The sequence below is a fragment of the Garra rufa genome, chromosome 20 (genome assembly GCF_049309525.1).
Source record: "Garra rufa chromosome 20, GarRuf1.0, whole genome shotgun sequence".
NCBI classification, from domain to species: domain Eukaryota; kingdom Metazoa; phylum Chordata; class Actinopteri; order Cypriniformes; family Cyprinidae; genus Garra; species Garra rufa.
Genome location: NC_133380.1, coordinates 6,528,010 through 6,546,823, shown reverse-complemented (window position 1 = coordinate 6,546,823; position 18,814 = coordinate 6,528,010). Strand labels below are relative to the sequence as shown.

Genomic DNA, 18,814 nt, shown 5'->3' with positions numbered 1-18,814 from the left:
CTTATTTGACTGAACTTAAAATTTTAAAGCAGCAGGGTAACAAATTATTTTTACTCAACATATTTTTTTCTTTACAGTGTGAGTATTTTAGTTTTTTTTTACTATTCCTAATCTTATTTTGAATGATTCATCAGTGCATATTATTCCAAAGTCAAAAATTAGCAAAATGAATAACCTCTGAAACAACTTTTTCTTTTCAAGCAGTTGAGTACAAAAGTAAAATGACCTGCAAATTCATGTTGACCTTATTTAAATAGAAAGAGCCAGCTTTTAAAATTCTTTGTAGTATTCGATTTTGTTCAAATGAAGGTACACTACCAGTCAAAAGTTTTTAAACAGAAAGATTTTTAATGTTTTTAAAGCCTGTATTTATTTGATCCAAAGTACAGCAAAAACTATAAATATTTTTAAAAATATTTTTATGGATTCATAATAACTGTTTTCTATTTGAATATATTTTAAATTTAATTTTTTAAATTTAAACTGAATTTTTAGTATCCTTACTCCAGTCACATGATCCTTCAGAAATCATTCTAATATTCTGATTTGCTGCTCAAAAAACATTTATTATTATTATTATGTTGAAAACAGCGGAGTATAATTTTTATAATTTTTTTATGAATAGAAAGTTCAGAAGAACAGCATTTATCTGAAATAGAAATCGTTTGTAACATTATAAATGTCTTTATCATCACTTTTAATAATTTTAAAGCATCCTTGCTAAATAAAAGTATTAATTTCTAAAATTTCTTGGTATAGTGTATGTTACAAAAGCTTTTTATTTTAGACAAATGCTGATCTTTGGATCTTTCTATTCATCAAAGAATCCTGAAAAAAGTACTGTTTTAAATATTGATGATATTAATAATAATAATAATAATAATAATAATAATAATAATAAATGTTTCTTGAACAGCAAATCAGCATATTAGAATGATTTCTGAAAATGTAGATTTGATCACAGGAATAAATTACATTTTAAAATATAATCAAATAGAAAGCAATTATTTTAAATAGTAAAAATATTTAACAATATTACCGCTTTGCTGTATTTTGGTGAGCAGAAGAGACTTCTTTATAAAAAAAAAAAAAATAAAAAAAAAAAACATTAAAAACCATACTGTTCAAAAAATTTGACTGATAGGGTATGTATAGGCAGTACAAACAATTGACATCTTTCAACAAGACATTTAAACCAGGCATATATTACTAGTCTTATTTCAACTGTAACTTCATTGCTGATGAATATTTATTTTCTGTAGGCAGGAAAATCCCCTTGTTACCTGCAGCCCTGTTTATTACAGTAACATTTACAAATTTAAATACGTGGGAATTATTGTAACACTGGTGATGTCATTGTCTGGGGTTTCCTGCATAACATCAGTGCTCCTCCTCACTTCTATGGCTTCTGAATGGAGCCCTCCATGTCTCCCTCTGCAGGTTGAAGTTGGGAGTTCTGAATCCGGGTGTAAACACACTTGGCATGCTTCTCAACAGTCCTGATTTGATCTCATCGTTTCGCTTTTTCATAAGTGCCAGAGCTGGAGTTAGGGGCAGATTATCTGCGTTCTGTAAGACAATAGAAGAGGATAATTTATGAGAATTCAAAAAGAAATATATGGCCACTTGATAAAGGTAAAGGGAAAGATCATACTAGATCATACATCATTTTTTGATGTATATATCAAAACTTAATTTTTGATTAGTAATATGCATTGTAAAGAACTTCATTTCGACAACTTTAAAAGCGTTTTAAAATTTTCTCAATATTTGGATCTTTTTGCACCCTCAGATTCCTCAGATCTCATCCAAATATTGTCCTATCCTAACAAACCAAACATCAATGAAAAGCTTATTTACTATCTATTTACAAATTTATTTATTATTTATTTATTATGCATATAAATCTAATTTTCAAAAATGTCCAGGGTAATATATGCATATATATATATATAGGTCAAAGACTAAAGAATGTCCATGTCATAAGTGTTTTTATGTCCATAAAGAACATTAAATGTAAGTAAAGTGTCTACTTTGAAATTTTCAAATAAATTTTTGTTGAAATAATGTTATATTGTCATTCAGTGTAACACAATATTTACGTAGAAATATCAAACAACATGCTTATTTTGATATTAAAATTATAAACTATATAAAAGAATAAGGGAGCTTATTAAATTATTAAAAATTCTTACTGACAAATGGGCGAAACCTAGGATAATGGCAAATTTTACAAATGTAGAATTACAACTAATTAGTAATTGGGGTGAAAGTAATTTGTCTTTTAATATGTCATACATTAATTTTAGTTGTAAATATGCCTGACAAGATGGTTACACTGAATGACATTTTAGTGGGTGTCTTCTGTAAATTAGGCAAAAATGTATGATATTAATTTTTTTGCTCAGAAAAACAAAAACAAAAATGCAATGAAATTAAACAGAAAACTTTTTAATATTTTTTTGGAAAAACAACAATTTAAAGCAGTATTACACTTGTTGTTTTTATGCTTAAATCCTTTTTATGTCTTTGACACACACACACAAATTAAATTAAATTATATTTAAATTATTTTAATTTTAAATTAAATGATATGACATGGATTTGTCGTTAACAACATAATCAATGTTAATACCTTAAAAATGTACATGACCAATCCTGCAATAGTAAGAGTTACTGAGAAACAACCACAGTAATGTAATGTTTAATGTAATATTAATAAGTTATACACTACCAGTCAAAAGTTTGGGGTTGGTAAGATTTTTCTATGTTTTTGAAAGAAGTCTTTTTGACTCAACATTAGTAGTACAGTAAAATACAGTAAAAACATTAATATTGTAAAATACTATTACAATTTCAAAGAACTGTTTACTAATTGAATATATATTAAAATATAATTTATTTCTATGATGCAAAGCTGAATTTTCACCATTATTTCTCCAGTCTTCAGTGTCACATGATCCTTCAGAAATCATTCTAATATGCTGATTTTATTTATTTATTGTTGAAACTGTGATGAAATATTAAAAGTGTAACTTAATGAAATATTTTAATGTAGCTATTGATTTTCAATCAATTTAGTGCACCCTTCTTTTTAAGAATAAATCTTACTGACACTAAACTTTAGTGTGTACTTTTGAGACAGTGTGATGTACATTTTAAAACAAGAATACATTCTAGGATTCTGTTGTACAATATTTACTGTAAACATGTTTACTGAGGAATAAGTTATAACTAAAAACACCCCACGGATGTGGTTCATGGAAATAATTTCAAAATAACAATGTACCATTAATAATGGACCTGAAATAGCAGCCTTTATGGCTTTTTTAAGGCTTTTAACTTTTGTTTCAAAAGCTGGTACAGAAAATGCATATAACTGAGAAATCTTGATCTCTCTTACGGTGGTTCGAGCGTTTGATGGCGTATCTGAACGTTGCATATTGAGGTCCATTGTGGATTTGCTGACGGCTGCCGGCTGGTTGTCTCCCCTCTGCTGTCCTGAGGAACTCACACGTGCGTTGACCCGTTTAAGAATGTCGCTCAAAGTGCTGAAAGTCTTGCTTCTTGACAGTTCAGCAGGCTTCTGTGAGAGAAAACAAAACAGAAATGAGAACACAAATAGGGAAAATGAGGAGCTAAGCATGGCATGGAGCACCAGACCAACTGCAACAATGAGTAAAGGAAGCCATTTTAAGATGATTATAGTCAAAATGACAGATAAGTAATGTAGAACTGCTAGTAATATGATTGTATGGCTTATCACTTTTGTCCAACAGGTGGCGCTGTTATCAAATCGATGTGGTGTGTTTAGTGTGAGGTGACAAAGGCACACACAAAGTTTGGTGTCTTTATATCAAAGCTTTGCAGAGATAAAGCCTCAGAGTCATTTTGGCATCAAGTCAAAAATTTGTAGAGGCGCTGTACGAAAACGGTTTCATCTGTCAACATGAAATCCGTAACTTTTTGTCAGCACAGTCTGAAGATGATCTGACTCGATTTTGGTGTAAATCGGATGAACGGTCTAGGAAGAGTTTGAAAAGGTAAGTTTTCATCATAAATCAATATGGTGGACAAGAATTTAGGCCAACTATGGTATAATTGGTATGGAATATTTTGAGACTACAACAGACTAATGCAATCTACAGTTAATAGCATTTTTGTAAATTTCATAATTAATGGTTAATGAATGGTTTATTACTCTTGAACAACAGGTGGCGCAACAGGTTACTAAATTGATGTGGTGTAATCAGTCTGAGGTGACAATGCCACATACAAAATTTGGTACAAATATCTCAAAGCTTTGCAGAGATACAGCTTCAGATGCAGATGCACTTTGGCATCTTTCCAGCAAATTTGTTGATGTGTTAAATTAAAAACGTTTCATATTATCGACACAAAATCCATAACTTTTTGTCAGCATGGTCTGAAGATGATCCGAGTCGAATTTAGTGAAAATCGGATCAATGGTCTAGGAGGAGTTTGAAAAAGTAGGTTTTCTACAATAATCAAAATGGTGGACCGGCAGTTCGGCCAATTTTGGCATAATTGATATCAATGTTCTCGGCATTACCCAAGGAATATTTTGAGATCACTTTCATTACAATAAGCCATTTTCATCAGAAGTTACTAGCATTTTTCAAAATGTTGAAATTGCTCCATGCTCCTCCAAAACCAACGAGACCAGTTTTGAGAAACTTGGCCAAACCATTGAGAAGTTATAAGCATAAATAGCCATTTGTTTATATCTCCTGACCACTAGGTGGTACTGTGCCGAAACACTGCATGTAGCCTCAGGTCATGCTTGTTATAACACACACCAAGTTTGGTCTCAATACGCCAAACCATTGCGGAGATATAGCTTCACATCCATTTTTGCATGCTTTTTGTAGATTTTGTTCACGCGTTATTTGAGAACGCTTTGAGTAATCAACTTGAATTCCATAACTTTTTTGCTAGCATGGTCTAAAGAGGATCTGAGCCAATTTTGGTGAAAATCAGACAAACCATCTAGGATCAGTTTTCAAACAATTAAAAATAGAAAAAAAAAACTAAACCATACGATTTTTGGAGGATTGAAGGATTTCAATTCTGTTATTAGCACAAAGAAAGAAAAACGTTGGACAAGTGGTGGCGCTGCAGAGTTTGAGTTAGAGATTCCAAACTTGCTATGGTTAATGTTGAGACTGTCCTCTATCAGTGTGCCAAATTTCACAACTTTTCCGCAACCGGTTTTATGGGCTGCCATAGATTCAAGAGCGAAAGAAAGGTCCAGATACATCTTATATGCAGTATACCTCCAGCATATACCTTAAAACTAGGTTTTGGGGCTCCTTCAAGATTCATTTTCTCTCCTAAAACTCTGTCTCTCCTCAGGTAAGGCTCTCGTTGGGCAGAGGGTCCGAGATCGTCCTCTGACGTCATTTCCATTCGGTGGGTGCGAGATTTGTACACAGGAAACCTCTCCTCACTTTCAGCGTTCATTAGTGGATACGTGATTCTGTCAGGAATCTGTAGAGGCCTTTGGATGAACGAGATTAGCACATCTTTTGTTAACATCTATCCAAATATTTGCTTAGCTGTTTGTCTTTCGCTCTGAATGACTTTGTGGACCGGTTTTAATATTTACCTGTTCACTACCTCTTTGGAATGCATTTCTCCTGGAGAGTAATGTCGCCTACAACAGAAACAGGCAGTGTATGTTAAACAAACACGACTAACAATACATCTATACGTAGGAGATAACATAAAAAGCTTTTTGAGAAATACTGACCTTGCTCTTTGATATTCAGGGTGCCTTAGATCTGACAGAAACATTGAATTAAACCTGAAACATAAAGAGATAAGACAGAGTAAACAAGATTGTACAGAAAATGCCTTTTAAGGTGAATGTTTTACTAATTCTGAACTTCCGTTTAAAAGTTTGGGATCAGTACGATTTTGAATGATTTTTTAGAAGAAAAACAGAAGTCGTCTCTTATGATCATTGTGAAATATTATTGCAATTTGAAATACCTCTTTTCTCTTTCAATGTACTTTAAGATATAATTTATTCCTGGAATGCAAAGCTGAATTTTCAGCATCATTACTCCAGTGTCACATGATCCTTCAGAAATCATTCTAATATGCTGATTTATTATCAATGTTGGATACAGTTATGATGCTTCATATGGTTTTGGAACCTGTGATTTTTTTTTGATAAATAAAACATTAAAAAGAACATCGTTTATTCAAAATAGAAATCTTTTTTATCAATTTGCATCACACATCCTTGTGTAACCTAAATGACAAAACTCATTTTTGGGTTTAATGCAATTAAATGCAATTTGATCTGTAGGAATGCTGTTTAAAGTTGCCTTATTTCACTTATATCTTTTGTGGCTTTATATACACATGATTCAAAAGTTTAAGGTCTGTTCCACTTTCAAAAGAAAAGTTTTCTGGTAATTTTCTCACCCTCATATCTTCCAAGATGTTCATGTCTTTCTTTCTTCATTCGCAAAGAAATAACGTTTTTTGACAAAAACATTACAGGGTTTTTCTCCATATAGTGGACTTCAATGGTGATCAACGGATTGAAGGTTTAAAAAGCAGTTTAAATGCAGCTTCAAAAAGGCTTGAAAGATCCCAGACGAGGAATAGTCAAGTCAAGTCAAGATTATTTATACAGTGCTTTTTACAATACAAGTTGTGTATCACAACCTTACAGTATTAAAATATTAAAATTGGACAATAGTGTGTCAATAATGCAAAAGTTCATGTTGCATCAAAGTCAAATTGCAGAGGACTCATCTGGTTCCCATGGCTTTGTGCCAGCGGCCGTTTAAGTTAGGAGTTCTTTACTGATGATCTAATTAAGGTCTTATCTAACAAAACAATTGGTTATTTTTATTTTTTTTAAATTACAATTTATATACTTTTAACCTCAAATGCACATCTTGTCTAGCTCTGCGATACGTACTCTGTGCACTTCGGTTCAATACAGTTAGGGTATGTCGAAAAACTCAATCTCCTTTTCTTCTCCAACTTCTCTACGTTGCTGTTTTACCTTTTTTTGTAAAGGGCGTTTGACCTTATTTGCACTTTTGCTTTGTGAACACTGCATGTTCGAGGAGAACATGAGATGGGAGTTTTTGGACATAGACAAGCATTTGTGGGTAAAAAGTGTTAAATATTAATTTATTTAAGAAAATGACCACACTGTAAAAAATGACCGTGAATTTAACAGTAAAAAACTGTAAAAATGCTACGGTAAAAACCTGTGATATGGTTAACGGTAAGTTCCCCTTCTATATACGGTAAAAAACTGTGTTGGACATTGCATGTACTTTTACGGCAGTATACCGTTTTTTGAAAGGAAAAAGAAGTTAAAATTTACAGTGAATAACCGTAAACTGACATTCCCAGAATTCCCTGTGTTTCATTTTTTTTATTCGATGTTTTTTGTGGAAATAACTTTTTCTTCTTAGATTTTTCTTGCCAGGTTTGTACATTAGGGTTATATGTTACATATAATGCTGATAAATTAATGTTTTTTGCCTTAAATCAGTTTTATGTGTGTTACCATGATGGTGTTTAGTGTTTGTGTGAATGACATTGTGCACCTTCTATATATTCTATTATTTAAAATCTCCTTGTAATGGGCTTTGGTTGATCATGTGATGTTGTCATCACCACCTGCTTTTGGTGGTTATCAGTGTATTGCAAAGGTACAAAACAGATTTCAGTACTTCAAAAGGTTGGTACATCACCATTATATCAATTTAAAAAAATCAGAAATTACGGTATTTACCTGTATATTTAAGTGAAAACCTTAAAATGTAAAACATTGCTACCGTATTTTTTACAGTAAAACTCTGGTAACCACAGCTGCCAGGGTTTTCCTGTAAATTTTACGGCTTTTTTTTTTTTTACAGTGCAATCGTTCTGCTAGATAAGACCCTAATCCTTAGCTGGGATCATTTAGAGCCCTTTGAACCAGCATTAAAAATGCCATTTTTAACCTTCAATCCGTTGAGCACCATTGAAGTCCACTATTTGGAAAAAAATCCTGGAACGTTTTCCTGAAAAAACAATTATTTTGCGACCGAAGAAAGAAAGACAAGAATATCTTGGATGACATGGGGGTGACTAAATTAATAAGAAATTTTTATTCGGCAGTAAAATAAACACAGTCTGAGGTCAAAGAACTGTGCATGATCTACTCACTTGCCATCCTCTTGTTGCCCAGGCAGATGTCTGCTGTTAAAGTCATAGGGAGGCTCATATCTTCCTGTGATTCTTTCTAAGAGGTGTCGATGTTGAAATGGCACCTCCGCAGTTTCAGGTGGAGTAAGAGGACTGTCTGGGAATCTCTGGATGACCCCCATCTCTTCCCAGTCCAGGGGGTTGTCGGTAGGTGGAGGCGGAGGACTGGAGACGAGCTCGCCGAGTTCAACTTTGTTGCAGTTTGTTTTTAAGGACGGTAGTCTTTTATATTCTTTGGGATCGCAAGGTGGTTTTCCAGCTTTCCACACGTCTGGGATTGGGAGCGAGGCAGCGTAGAGGATCCGAAATTCCCGATCGAAAGATTCAACAACCCGGCCGCTCAAAACGGTGACGAGCTGGCGATGCAGGTGAGCATCAGTCCAGCTAAGACTGAGCAAGACAAAGAAAAACAAATCAAGAGATTATTAACGATTTAGAACATGTACAGCTCCCACAAAAGACAAAGTAGCAACAACAAAAAAATAAAAACAGTCTGTATCATTCAAATCTCTTTCCACATATTTCAAACATTGTCTTGGAACAGACAACAAAGTGCATTAAAGTGGGATTTATTATTTTCAGAATCGTTACAATATCTTAAGGAACTTGGAAATCAGCTCACAAGGAATATTGACTATTTTTATGATTATTTGTCTATTTTTCAGTTTCATGGTGCTTCTTTGATCTTTTAGAGCTTGACAATGGGAATCCACTGTTTTTTTGTGGAATCATGAATTTTAAAGGAGAAGTTCACGTCCAGAACAAAAAGTTAAAGATAATGTACTTACCCCCTTGTCATCCAAGAATGTATTTTTTTCTTCAGTCATAAAATATTTGTTTTTTGAGGAAAACATTTCAGGGTTTTTCTCCATATAGTGGACTTCTATGGTTCCCTGAGTTTGAACTTTCAAAATGCAGTTAAAGTTTCAGCTTCAATGGGCTCTAAACGTTCCCAGCCAAGAAAGAAGGGTCTTATCTAGTGAAACAATTTTTTTTTTAGAATTTATACACTTTTAAACCACAAATGCTTGTTTTTTTCTTTTGCTTTGCCTTAACTCAGTTTTTTCTGGTGCAAGACAGTTTGGGTATGTCGAAAAATTCCTATTTTATTTTCTCCCTCAACTTCAAAAATCATTTCAAAATCACCCTACATCGCTGCAGAAGTACCGACCCAGTGTTTGCAAAGTGAACATGCAAAAAAGATCAAACACCCTTAACAAAAAAGAGCTATTTTGAAGTTTGAGGAGAAAATGAGACTTGAACCAGAAAAAAGTTTAGGTAAAGCAAGAAAAGAGGAGTGTTTGAGGTTAAAAAGTATTGTTTGCAATTGCATTTGGGAATGTGTGAAGCATTCAAACTGCATTTTGGAAGTTCAAACTCGAGGCACCATAGAAGTCCATTATATTTAGAGAGAAATCTTGAAATATTTTCCTTAACGACTGAAGAAAGAAAGATATCAACATCTTGGATGACAAGGGGCTGAGTACATTATCTGTAAAATTTAGTTCTGGAAGTGAACAACTTCTTTAAACAACATGTTGGAAAGTAAATGATTTTAGGTGAACTCAAGTCACTCAGAAAGGATGCATATTTCAGAATGTTATACAATATATAAACTTTCTATTTATCAAAGAATCCTGAAAAAATGCATCATGTTTTTTTGAAATCAAGATTTCTACATTATTAGAAAGCTGAATAAATACGCTTCCAATGATGTCTGGTTTGTTAGGATAGGACAATATTTGGCCGATATACAACTATTTGAAAACCTGAAATCCGAAAGGGTGCAAAAAAATGCAAATACTGAGAAAATTGTCTTTAAAGTTGTCCAAAATTAAGCTCTTAGCAATGCATATTACTAATCAAAAATTAAGTTTTAATATATTTACCATAGGAAATGTACAAAATATCTTCATGGAACAGGATCTTTATTTAACATCCTAATGATTTTTGAGATAAAAGAAAAATTGAAAATTTTTTACCCATACTATGCATTTTTGGTTACTAATATGTGCTACTTAAGACTGGTTTTGTCATCCAGGGTCACATATTACTCACATATCTGTGAGTAATGATGCTGAAAATCTTTGACCATAAAATATTCAAATAGAAAACTAAGCTATATCTCATATTACCATTTTTATTGCATTCTTAATAAAGGTTACCCGTTTTAAAGGTAAGTCTTTTTAACAGCAGTGTAGCTTAACAACTGTGAAAGAAGCCAACGAATTGTTCCCACAAACTGTTAATTTCTCTAATTGTCTGTGTAATGTAGGGGTGGTGTGGCTTAAAGTCTTTAAAGGTATGAGCTGGCAGCCCAAAAGTTGGTTCAAGTCCCGGAAGGTTCCCACCCTTGTTCCCTTGAGCAAGTCTCCAACTGCAGCTAATGCGTTTCTTGGCTGATTTATGAGCTCTTTTATGAAACCCGTTTACCTGTAGCTTCCAAACATCACCGTCTCCAGATCCACCAACACAAAGTTGTCCTTTAGTTCTCCGACCACCATCTTAGTGTCACGCGTCAGGTATGTTTTACCTCCAAGAAGGCGCACCTTGATGTTCTGAAATATGTGGAAGAGATTCACATGAACTACACTCTTTTCTCTTCAATGCATGCTTCAACTGACTGTTCGGATGATTTCCAATGAATTCAAAACTTTAGCAATTTCAGCTCTTAAACAAAAGGTCAGTTCCTGTTGAGTTTCAGATATGCAGAGTAGACATTCCACTACCGCACGACAATCGTATGCACCAGATGAATGCGGCTGGACCTGTTCACGACAGCCTTGTGAGTTCTTCTCATTCATACTTAACAGAGACAGAAAGAGGAATACAGTCTGTGATGAAGAGCAATATTTGCTAACAGATGCAGAGTTATCCACTAAGGTGTGTCTGAGTCTTTTGTTTAGAGGAACAACCTAAAGTTGAGTCTGTTAAGGTGTGCATGGAGGTTTTGTGGTTGAAAAGTTGCACAACTGGCTTGAAATACTTGCATGAAAACCAGGGCAAAATCATGCAGGACACTGAGTCACTAATCACTGTATTATATCTTACTGACATGCTATTATAGTTTTTAATCAATATTTTCGTCATTTTATTCAGTAGAACATCAGGTTAAACTAAAATAAAAAAATTTAAAATATAAAACTAAAGGTTCTTTAAAAAACTTTTACCATTCTTGGAACATTTCCATTTCACAAAAAGTTCTAAAAATCTTTGAGGAAACTTTCAGTTCTTAAAATAACTTTTTTCTTAGTGTGAAGAACATTTTACAAATCAAAATACTTTTTTCACTATAAAGAACTTTTGTGAAATAGAAATGTTCCATGAATGTTAAAAGTTTTTTTTTAAAGAACCTTTATTTTTACGTTTTACATTTTTATTTTGGTTTAACCTGATGTGCTACCTAAAAAATAAAAAATGAAATGACTAAAACTTAAATGGTTTTTCAATGCAAGTTTAGCTGAATTTGAATTCAATTAAAAAAAAAATTATTATAGATATAGTTATAGTATTAGTTTACTAAATCAACTCACCGGATGTTGAAGCCGGTGCAAAAAGCAGTTCTCTTCCACAGATCTTTTGTTCAGGATGATGTACACGGGAACGCCCCGTGATGCAGCATTTTGGAGGTCAGCAATCACGATGTTGTCCGACAATTTATCTGTAACGATGGCGATCAGCTGTCCAAAACAAACAAAAAAACTATGCTTACAGGAAATATTTTAGCAGACTTCCTACAGATGAATCGTCATATGAAACATTCAGATACCACACTTTTAAAATAGTTTCAATTTTGCATTCAACTAACTATACTGTCCAAAAATTGTTAAATGTATGGTTTAAAGCAGAAAAAGAAAGAAATGGCAGTTGTGGTTGCCAGAAAATTACTGTAAAATATGAAAAATATGATTAATTTTTTTTTGTGTGTAACTGTTTGCAATCAATTTATTGTGCTGTACCTACAATTAAATTAACACATTAAGATGACTAATTTTAAATGTATTAAAATGTAACCAAAATAAATTGTTTGCAAGTACCAACATTTTCAGTGTAGCGCCACTTTAGGTTTCACAAAGTGAACTTAAATTGACATTAATAAAGAAGTAAGTAAATGTTTCATAGCATATTTCATGTACTAATATAATGTTAATATACCAACCTACTGAAATACTAAAATCTGTTTCAAATAAACTGACAAACCATAAAAAGACTGCATGATGAATCCAAACTTATTACAAGTAGCTTTTTCACTAATCTACACTCTTAAAAATAAATGTGCTTCATGATGCCATAGAAGAACCTTTTTTGTTTGAATGGTTCCATAAAGAACCTTTAACATCTGAAGAACCTTTCGCTTTCACAAAATGTTCTTTGTGGTGAAAGAAGGTTCTTCAGATTATAAAAAGGTAAGAAACAGATTGTTCTTTAAAGAACCTTTGACTGAATGGTTCTTTGTGGAACCAAAAATGGTTCTTCTATGGCATCGCTGTGAAGGACCTTTTAAAGCACCTTTTTTTTTTGAGTGTAGAGGAAATACTAATACAGTATGTGCATAGATGGATAGATACCAAATATATATATATATATATATATATAATTAAAATATATATCAATAATTAGGTTTGTTAAATTCATTCATATAATATATTAGAATATTTATAAATTCTAAAAATCAATTATATATCAACATATGCAACTGTAAATGATACAATGTTGCAATTCAGTCATGTTACGAAAATATTATGTTTGAAAAACAATTGGATAATAGAATAGAATTGAATAGTATCGAATGTTTATGAAAAAAGATATACATAGATACAAAAATATAAAATAAAAATATATAGACGGATGAAGATTTTTTAATTAATTCATATAATATATTAGAATTTTTTATAAATTCTAAAAATCATTAAATGATCAAAATCAATCATATAGATAAATGCTACTGTAAATTTTACAGTATTGCAAAGATAGATAGATATTTTTTGATTAATTTGATTAATTCATATATTAAAATATTTATAAATTCTAAAAATCATTACATTCTAAAAATCAATCACATATCAACAAATGCTACTGTAAATGATACACTGTTGCAATTAAGTCATTTTACGAAAATGTTACGTTTGAAAAACAAATGGAGAATAAAAAAAAGAATAGTATAGAATATTTATTCAAAAAGATATAAATAGATACAAAAATATATAATTAACATATATAGACAGATAAAGATCTATTTTTTAATTAATTCATATAATATATAATATATTCACATTTTTTATAAATTCTAAAAAAAATAAATGATAAAACTCAATCATATAGATAAATGCTAAATTTTACAGTGTTACAAAGATAGATTTTTAAGGTTCATCAGCTGGAGACAAAAAAAGTTTTGAAAGTGCTTTCAATGATATCATTCCTTAGTGCTGCTGTTATAGTTTTTTTTTCCCATTATAGTGGTGACTTTTGTGTCTTTCTTTCATATGTAGAGCAACTTCTTAGAATATTGTCATTATACTTATCATCCTTTGTTTTAGTTTCAAAGATCTGGTCTTACCTTAGTGGCTCCTTGTAGGAGTCTCCTGAGGACTTCCCGTATAGAGGGTGCTTCCTCTGTAGGAGGGTTGGTGTAGATGTGAACCTGTCCCATGTCCATCCAGATGGTCTTTTCTGGCCATCCCAATTCCAAGCATGGTGCCGGAGTGTCGGACTCTGCGGGAAAATAATGTCCAGAAAAGTCCTCCCCATCAGAACCGACCTCCACTTCACCATTTCCGTCTTCCACAACCGCATCGCTTTGAAGATAATCCTCGGTCCATTTGGAAATCTGGTTCACCTCACTGGGGGACAGGAAGGCTCTGATTTGTTCATGGTGGAGTTTGGTGTAGAAAGCCTCAGAACCGGAGCTCACCAGGCTTTCCACACAATATCGCTCCTCCTCGCAGTGCAAGTAGCCTGGACTGGCCTCTGTCAATGCAGTGAAGACCGCGTTATCGTTGAGGCTTTGCTCTTGAGAGTCCGACATGATTTGAGACGGAGATTATCCTTCTTCTACAAGGAAAACTACTGTGGAAAATTACATGTTGATACAAAAACAATAACCGGCATCTGCTCTAAGTTATTTGGAGGAGGAGGAGGTTGGTGGATTATTCAAATAGTTGAGGTTCGTCTTCATGTGTTGAAGATATTTAACCCTTTTTAAGCTGCAAGAGTCAAAAGAAATGCAGGATACTTCATGTTGGAATCATTGTTGAGGTCCTTCAAAGATTTGGAGGATTTTGAAATGCCCTAGAATACAGATTTGAGGGAAAACAACAACATTAGAGTTTTTATTTGATCTCAAATGTACTTGCAGGTAATACACTCTTAAAAAATAAAAGTGCTTTTAAGGGTTCTTTACAACGATGCCATAGAAGAACCATATTTGGTTCCACAAAGAAAAGCTTCTTTAAAGAACCATCTCTTTCTTACCTTTTTTTAAAATCTAAAGAACCTTCTTTTGCCACAAAGAACCTTTTTTGAAACAGAAAGGTTCTTCAAATGTTAAAGGTTCTTTTTGGAACCATTTAGACAAAAAAGGTTCTTCTACACTCTTAAAAATAAAAGTGCTTTTAAGGGTTCTTTACAACGATGCCATAGAAGAACCATATTTGGTTCCACAAAGAACCGCTCAGTCAAAAGGTTCTTTAAAGAACCATCTCTTTCTTACCTTTTGAAAATCTAAAGACACTTCTTATGCCACAAAGAACCTTTTTTGAAACAGAAAGGTTCTGCAGATTCTTTATGGAACCATTTAGACAAAAAAGGTTCTTCTGTGGCATCGTGAAGCACCTTTATTTTTAAGAGTCTATGTGACCCTGGACCACAAAACCAGTTATAACGGTTCATTTTTGGAAACTGAGATTTATACATTTGAAAACTAAATAAGCTTTCCATTGAAGTATGGTTTGTTAGGATAGGACAATATTTGGCAGAGATACAATTCTAGAATCTGAGGGTGTAAAAACATTAAAATATAGAGAAAATTGCCATTAAAATTGTCCAAATGAAGTTCTTAGCAATGCATACTTCTAATCAAAAATGAAGTTCTGATATATTTATGGTAGCAAAACTTAATATCCTAATGATTTTTGGCATAAAAGAAAATTTGATCATTTTAACGCATACTATGTTTTTTTGCCTATTGCTACAAATATACCCATACTATTTAAGACTATTTTTGTGGTCCAGGGTCACATATAATATGAATGAAAAAAAGGCTATTTAGGCTTTCAGAGAGTTCACTTGATTTAAAATGATAAAGTTTTACTTTGAAGTACATTTTGAATGACATTCATCATTGTTTTAATAAGTACAGTAGTACACTTACTTTTAAGTGTTGACTCATATACTAAAGCAATGAGTTATTCTATATTACATTTAAAGTTCATGTATTGTACCACATCATCATTACAAATGCTTAATAAACATGACAAACAAGTTAAGTAATCATCAAATTAGATATAACAACGTCCAAAAGCACATATATTTACGGTAGGAAATGTACAAAATATCTTCATAGAACATGATCTTTACTTAAGATCCTAAAGATTTTTGGCATAAAAGAAATTTTGATTATTTTAACGCATGCTATGTATTTTTGGTTATTGCTACAAATATACCTGCGCTACTTAAGATTGGTTTATATTATGAATGAATTAAAAGGTTTAAGTTTGACTTAAAAGTACATTTTAAATCATTGTTTTAACACAATTGAAGTGTTGACTCACATACTAAAGCACATGGAAAGTACTTGATTATGTCAACTGCAGTGAGTTATTCAATGTTACATGTAAAGTTCATATACTGTGCCACATCATCATTACGAATGCTTAGTGAACATGACAAACAAGTTTCAATAGAATAGTGTATTTCAATCAACACAAGTTATCATGAAATGATATATAGATATATATTAAGTCCTAAGTGTCCAAAAGCACTCTAAAGTTCAGCCAACTGCATTCAATATAAATTTAATCTATTATGTTTTTATTTAATTGCAGAAAACAAGCAATTATGTGTCAGAGAACATTACGTTCGGTTATTTTTTGTTTTTTAAGCAATAAGTGCTTATTTTTTAAAAGCATGCTAAAGGGTACTTCTTTTTCACAGGGCCATTATGAAATTAAATGATGTGTAAGTATATGTGACCCTGGACCAGTCTTAAGTAACACAGGTATATTTGTAGCAATAGCCAAATATACAGTGTACGAGTCAAAATGATCAATTTTCCTTTAATGCCATTAGGATAATCCTTATGTTCCATGAAGATAATTTGTAAATTTCCTACCGTAAATATATCAAAACTTAATTTCTGATTAGTAAAATGCATTGCTAAGGACTTCATTTGGACAACTTTAAAGGCATTTTTCGTAATATTTCGATTTTTTTTATTTTTTTGCGCCCTTCAAACAGCTCAAGATACCTCTGCCAAATATTATCATATCATCAATGGAAAGCATATTTATTCAGCTTTCAGATGATCTATAAACCTCAATTTCAAAAAATTGACCCATATGACTGGTTTTGTGGTCCAGGGTCACATATTTGCATAAATATATTTCAAAAGAAAACACAAGTAATCATGAAATTACATATAAATATGTATTACATCCTAAGTCTGCTAAAAGCACTCTTAAGTCCTAAATCATTAGGATAAGTAAAGATCATGTTCTGTGAAGATAATTTGTAAATTTCCTACCGTAAATCTATCAAAACTTCATTTTTGTTTAGTAATATGCATTGCTAAGAACTTAATTTAGACAACTTTAAAGGCAATTTTCGCAATATGTATATATATATATATATATATATATATATATATATATATATATATATATTATTATTTTTTTTTTTTTTATTTATTTTTTTTTTTTTCAAACAACTGTATCTCTGCCAAATATTATCATATCATCAATGTAAATGTATATTTATTGAGCTTTTAGATAATCTATAAACCTCAATTTTGCTAAGAACTTCATTTGGACAACTTTAAAAGCAATTTTTTTGCACTCTTCAAACAGCTGTATCTCGGCCAAATATTATTTCATCAATGGAAAGTATATTTATTCAGTTTTCAAATAATCTATAAAAAATTGACCCTTATGATTGGTTTTGTGGTCCAGGGTCACATATTTCAGTTTACCAAAACTGAAATCATAAATACACTTTAAATATATTTCAAAAGAAAACACAAGCAACCATGTTAAAAGCACTTAAACGCACTCCAAGTCCTAAATCATTAGGATATTAAATATAGATCATATTCTATGAAGATATTTTGTAAATTTCCTACCATAAATATATCAAAACTTAATTTCTGATTAGTAATATGCATTGCTAAGAACTTCATTTGGACAACAATAAATCTCAGTTTCAAAAAATTGACCCTTATGACTGGTTTTGTGGTCCAGGGTCACATATTTCAGTTTACTAAACCTGAAATCGTAAGTCCACTTTAAATATATTTCAAAAGAAAACAAAAGCAACCATGTTAAAAGCACTTAAATGCACTCTAAGTCCTAAATCATTAGGATATTAAATAAAGATCATGTTCTATGATGATATTTTGTAAATTTCCTACCGTAAATATATTAAAACTTCATTTCTGATTAGTAAAATGCATTGCTAAGAACTTCATTTGGACAACTTTACAGGCAATTTTCATAATATTTAGATTTTTTTTTTTTTGCACTCTTAAAACAGCTGTATCTCGGCCAAATATGATCATACCATCAATGAGCTTTCAGATGATCTATAAATCTCAGTTTCAAAAAAATTGACCCTTATTAAATTAGGTTTTGTAGTCCAGGGTCACATATTTCAGTTTACCAAACCTGAAATCGTAAGTACACTTTAAATATATTTCAAAGGCATACACAAGCAATCACGAAATTACATAGAAATATATATTACACCCTAAGTGGGTTAAAAGCACTCTAAACTATTACACATTTTCGTTTAATTGCAAACAGCGTGCGTTTAAGTGTCTACGACTCTCAATTCACACTCTAAAGGTATGCTCAAGTGTACTTCCTTGTGCACATATCTATTTTTGTTGACAAGTTTATGGAATACTTCACTAGAACTAAAAGTTCCAAAAGAGAATGACTTACCCGTCCGTCTCACTCACACACCCTCAGTCCATTGACTCTTACCGTCAAGTTCTGACATATCGCTGCAATCTCCTCCCATTCTAAATGACCTCTCTCTATCTGGTGTTCAATTACTCCCTGTTGCCAGCCAATGTGAGCAACAACTCATCACTGCGATCTGCCCATTTTTAATTTTCGCCCAAATCCACTTCTTGAGTCAGCATATAATCAGCAAACCATCCCGAAAACATGTTTAGGTGTCCCTCAGCCCACGTCCTCTCGCATTGCAAGGCCGCTATTAGATTTCTGTCTTTATTGTGTCTTTAGTAAACACATCTGCGTCGCCGGCCTCGCTATCGTGACTGGTTCTACCAGCTGAGCAAGTTATCTCCGAGAAGCAGAGATTGAGACCTTCCTTCCCTCGCAGCTAAGAG

General features: G+C 32.3%; 1 protein-coding gene across 1 annotated transcript; it reads right to left on the bottom strand.

Moving 5' to 3' along the window:
• Positions 1-1,227: 1,227 nt before the first annotated feature.
• fam83e (family with sequence similarity 83 member E) lies at positions 1,228-18,715 on the bottom strand. Its single transcript, XM_073826278.1, has 10 exons — positions 18,402-18,715; positions 13,805-14,535; positions 11,781-11,927; positions 10,681-10,805; positions 8,209-8,637; positions 5,774-5,827; positions 5,630-5,677; positions 5,311-5,521; positions 3,404-3,586; positions 1,228-1,569 (listed from the first exon to the last, which is right to left on the bottom strand). The coding sequence occupies exons 2-10, from the start codon at positions 14,270-14,272 to the stop codon at positions 1,381-1,383; spliced, it is 1,854 nt and encodes a 617-aa protein (XP_073682379.1). The 5' UTR covers positions 14,273-14,535; positions 18,402-18,715; the 3' UTR covers positions 1,228-1,380.
• Between the last annotated feature and the right edge of the window lie 99 nt (positions 18,716-18,814).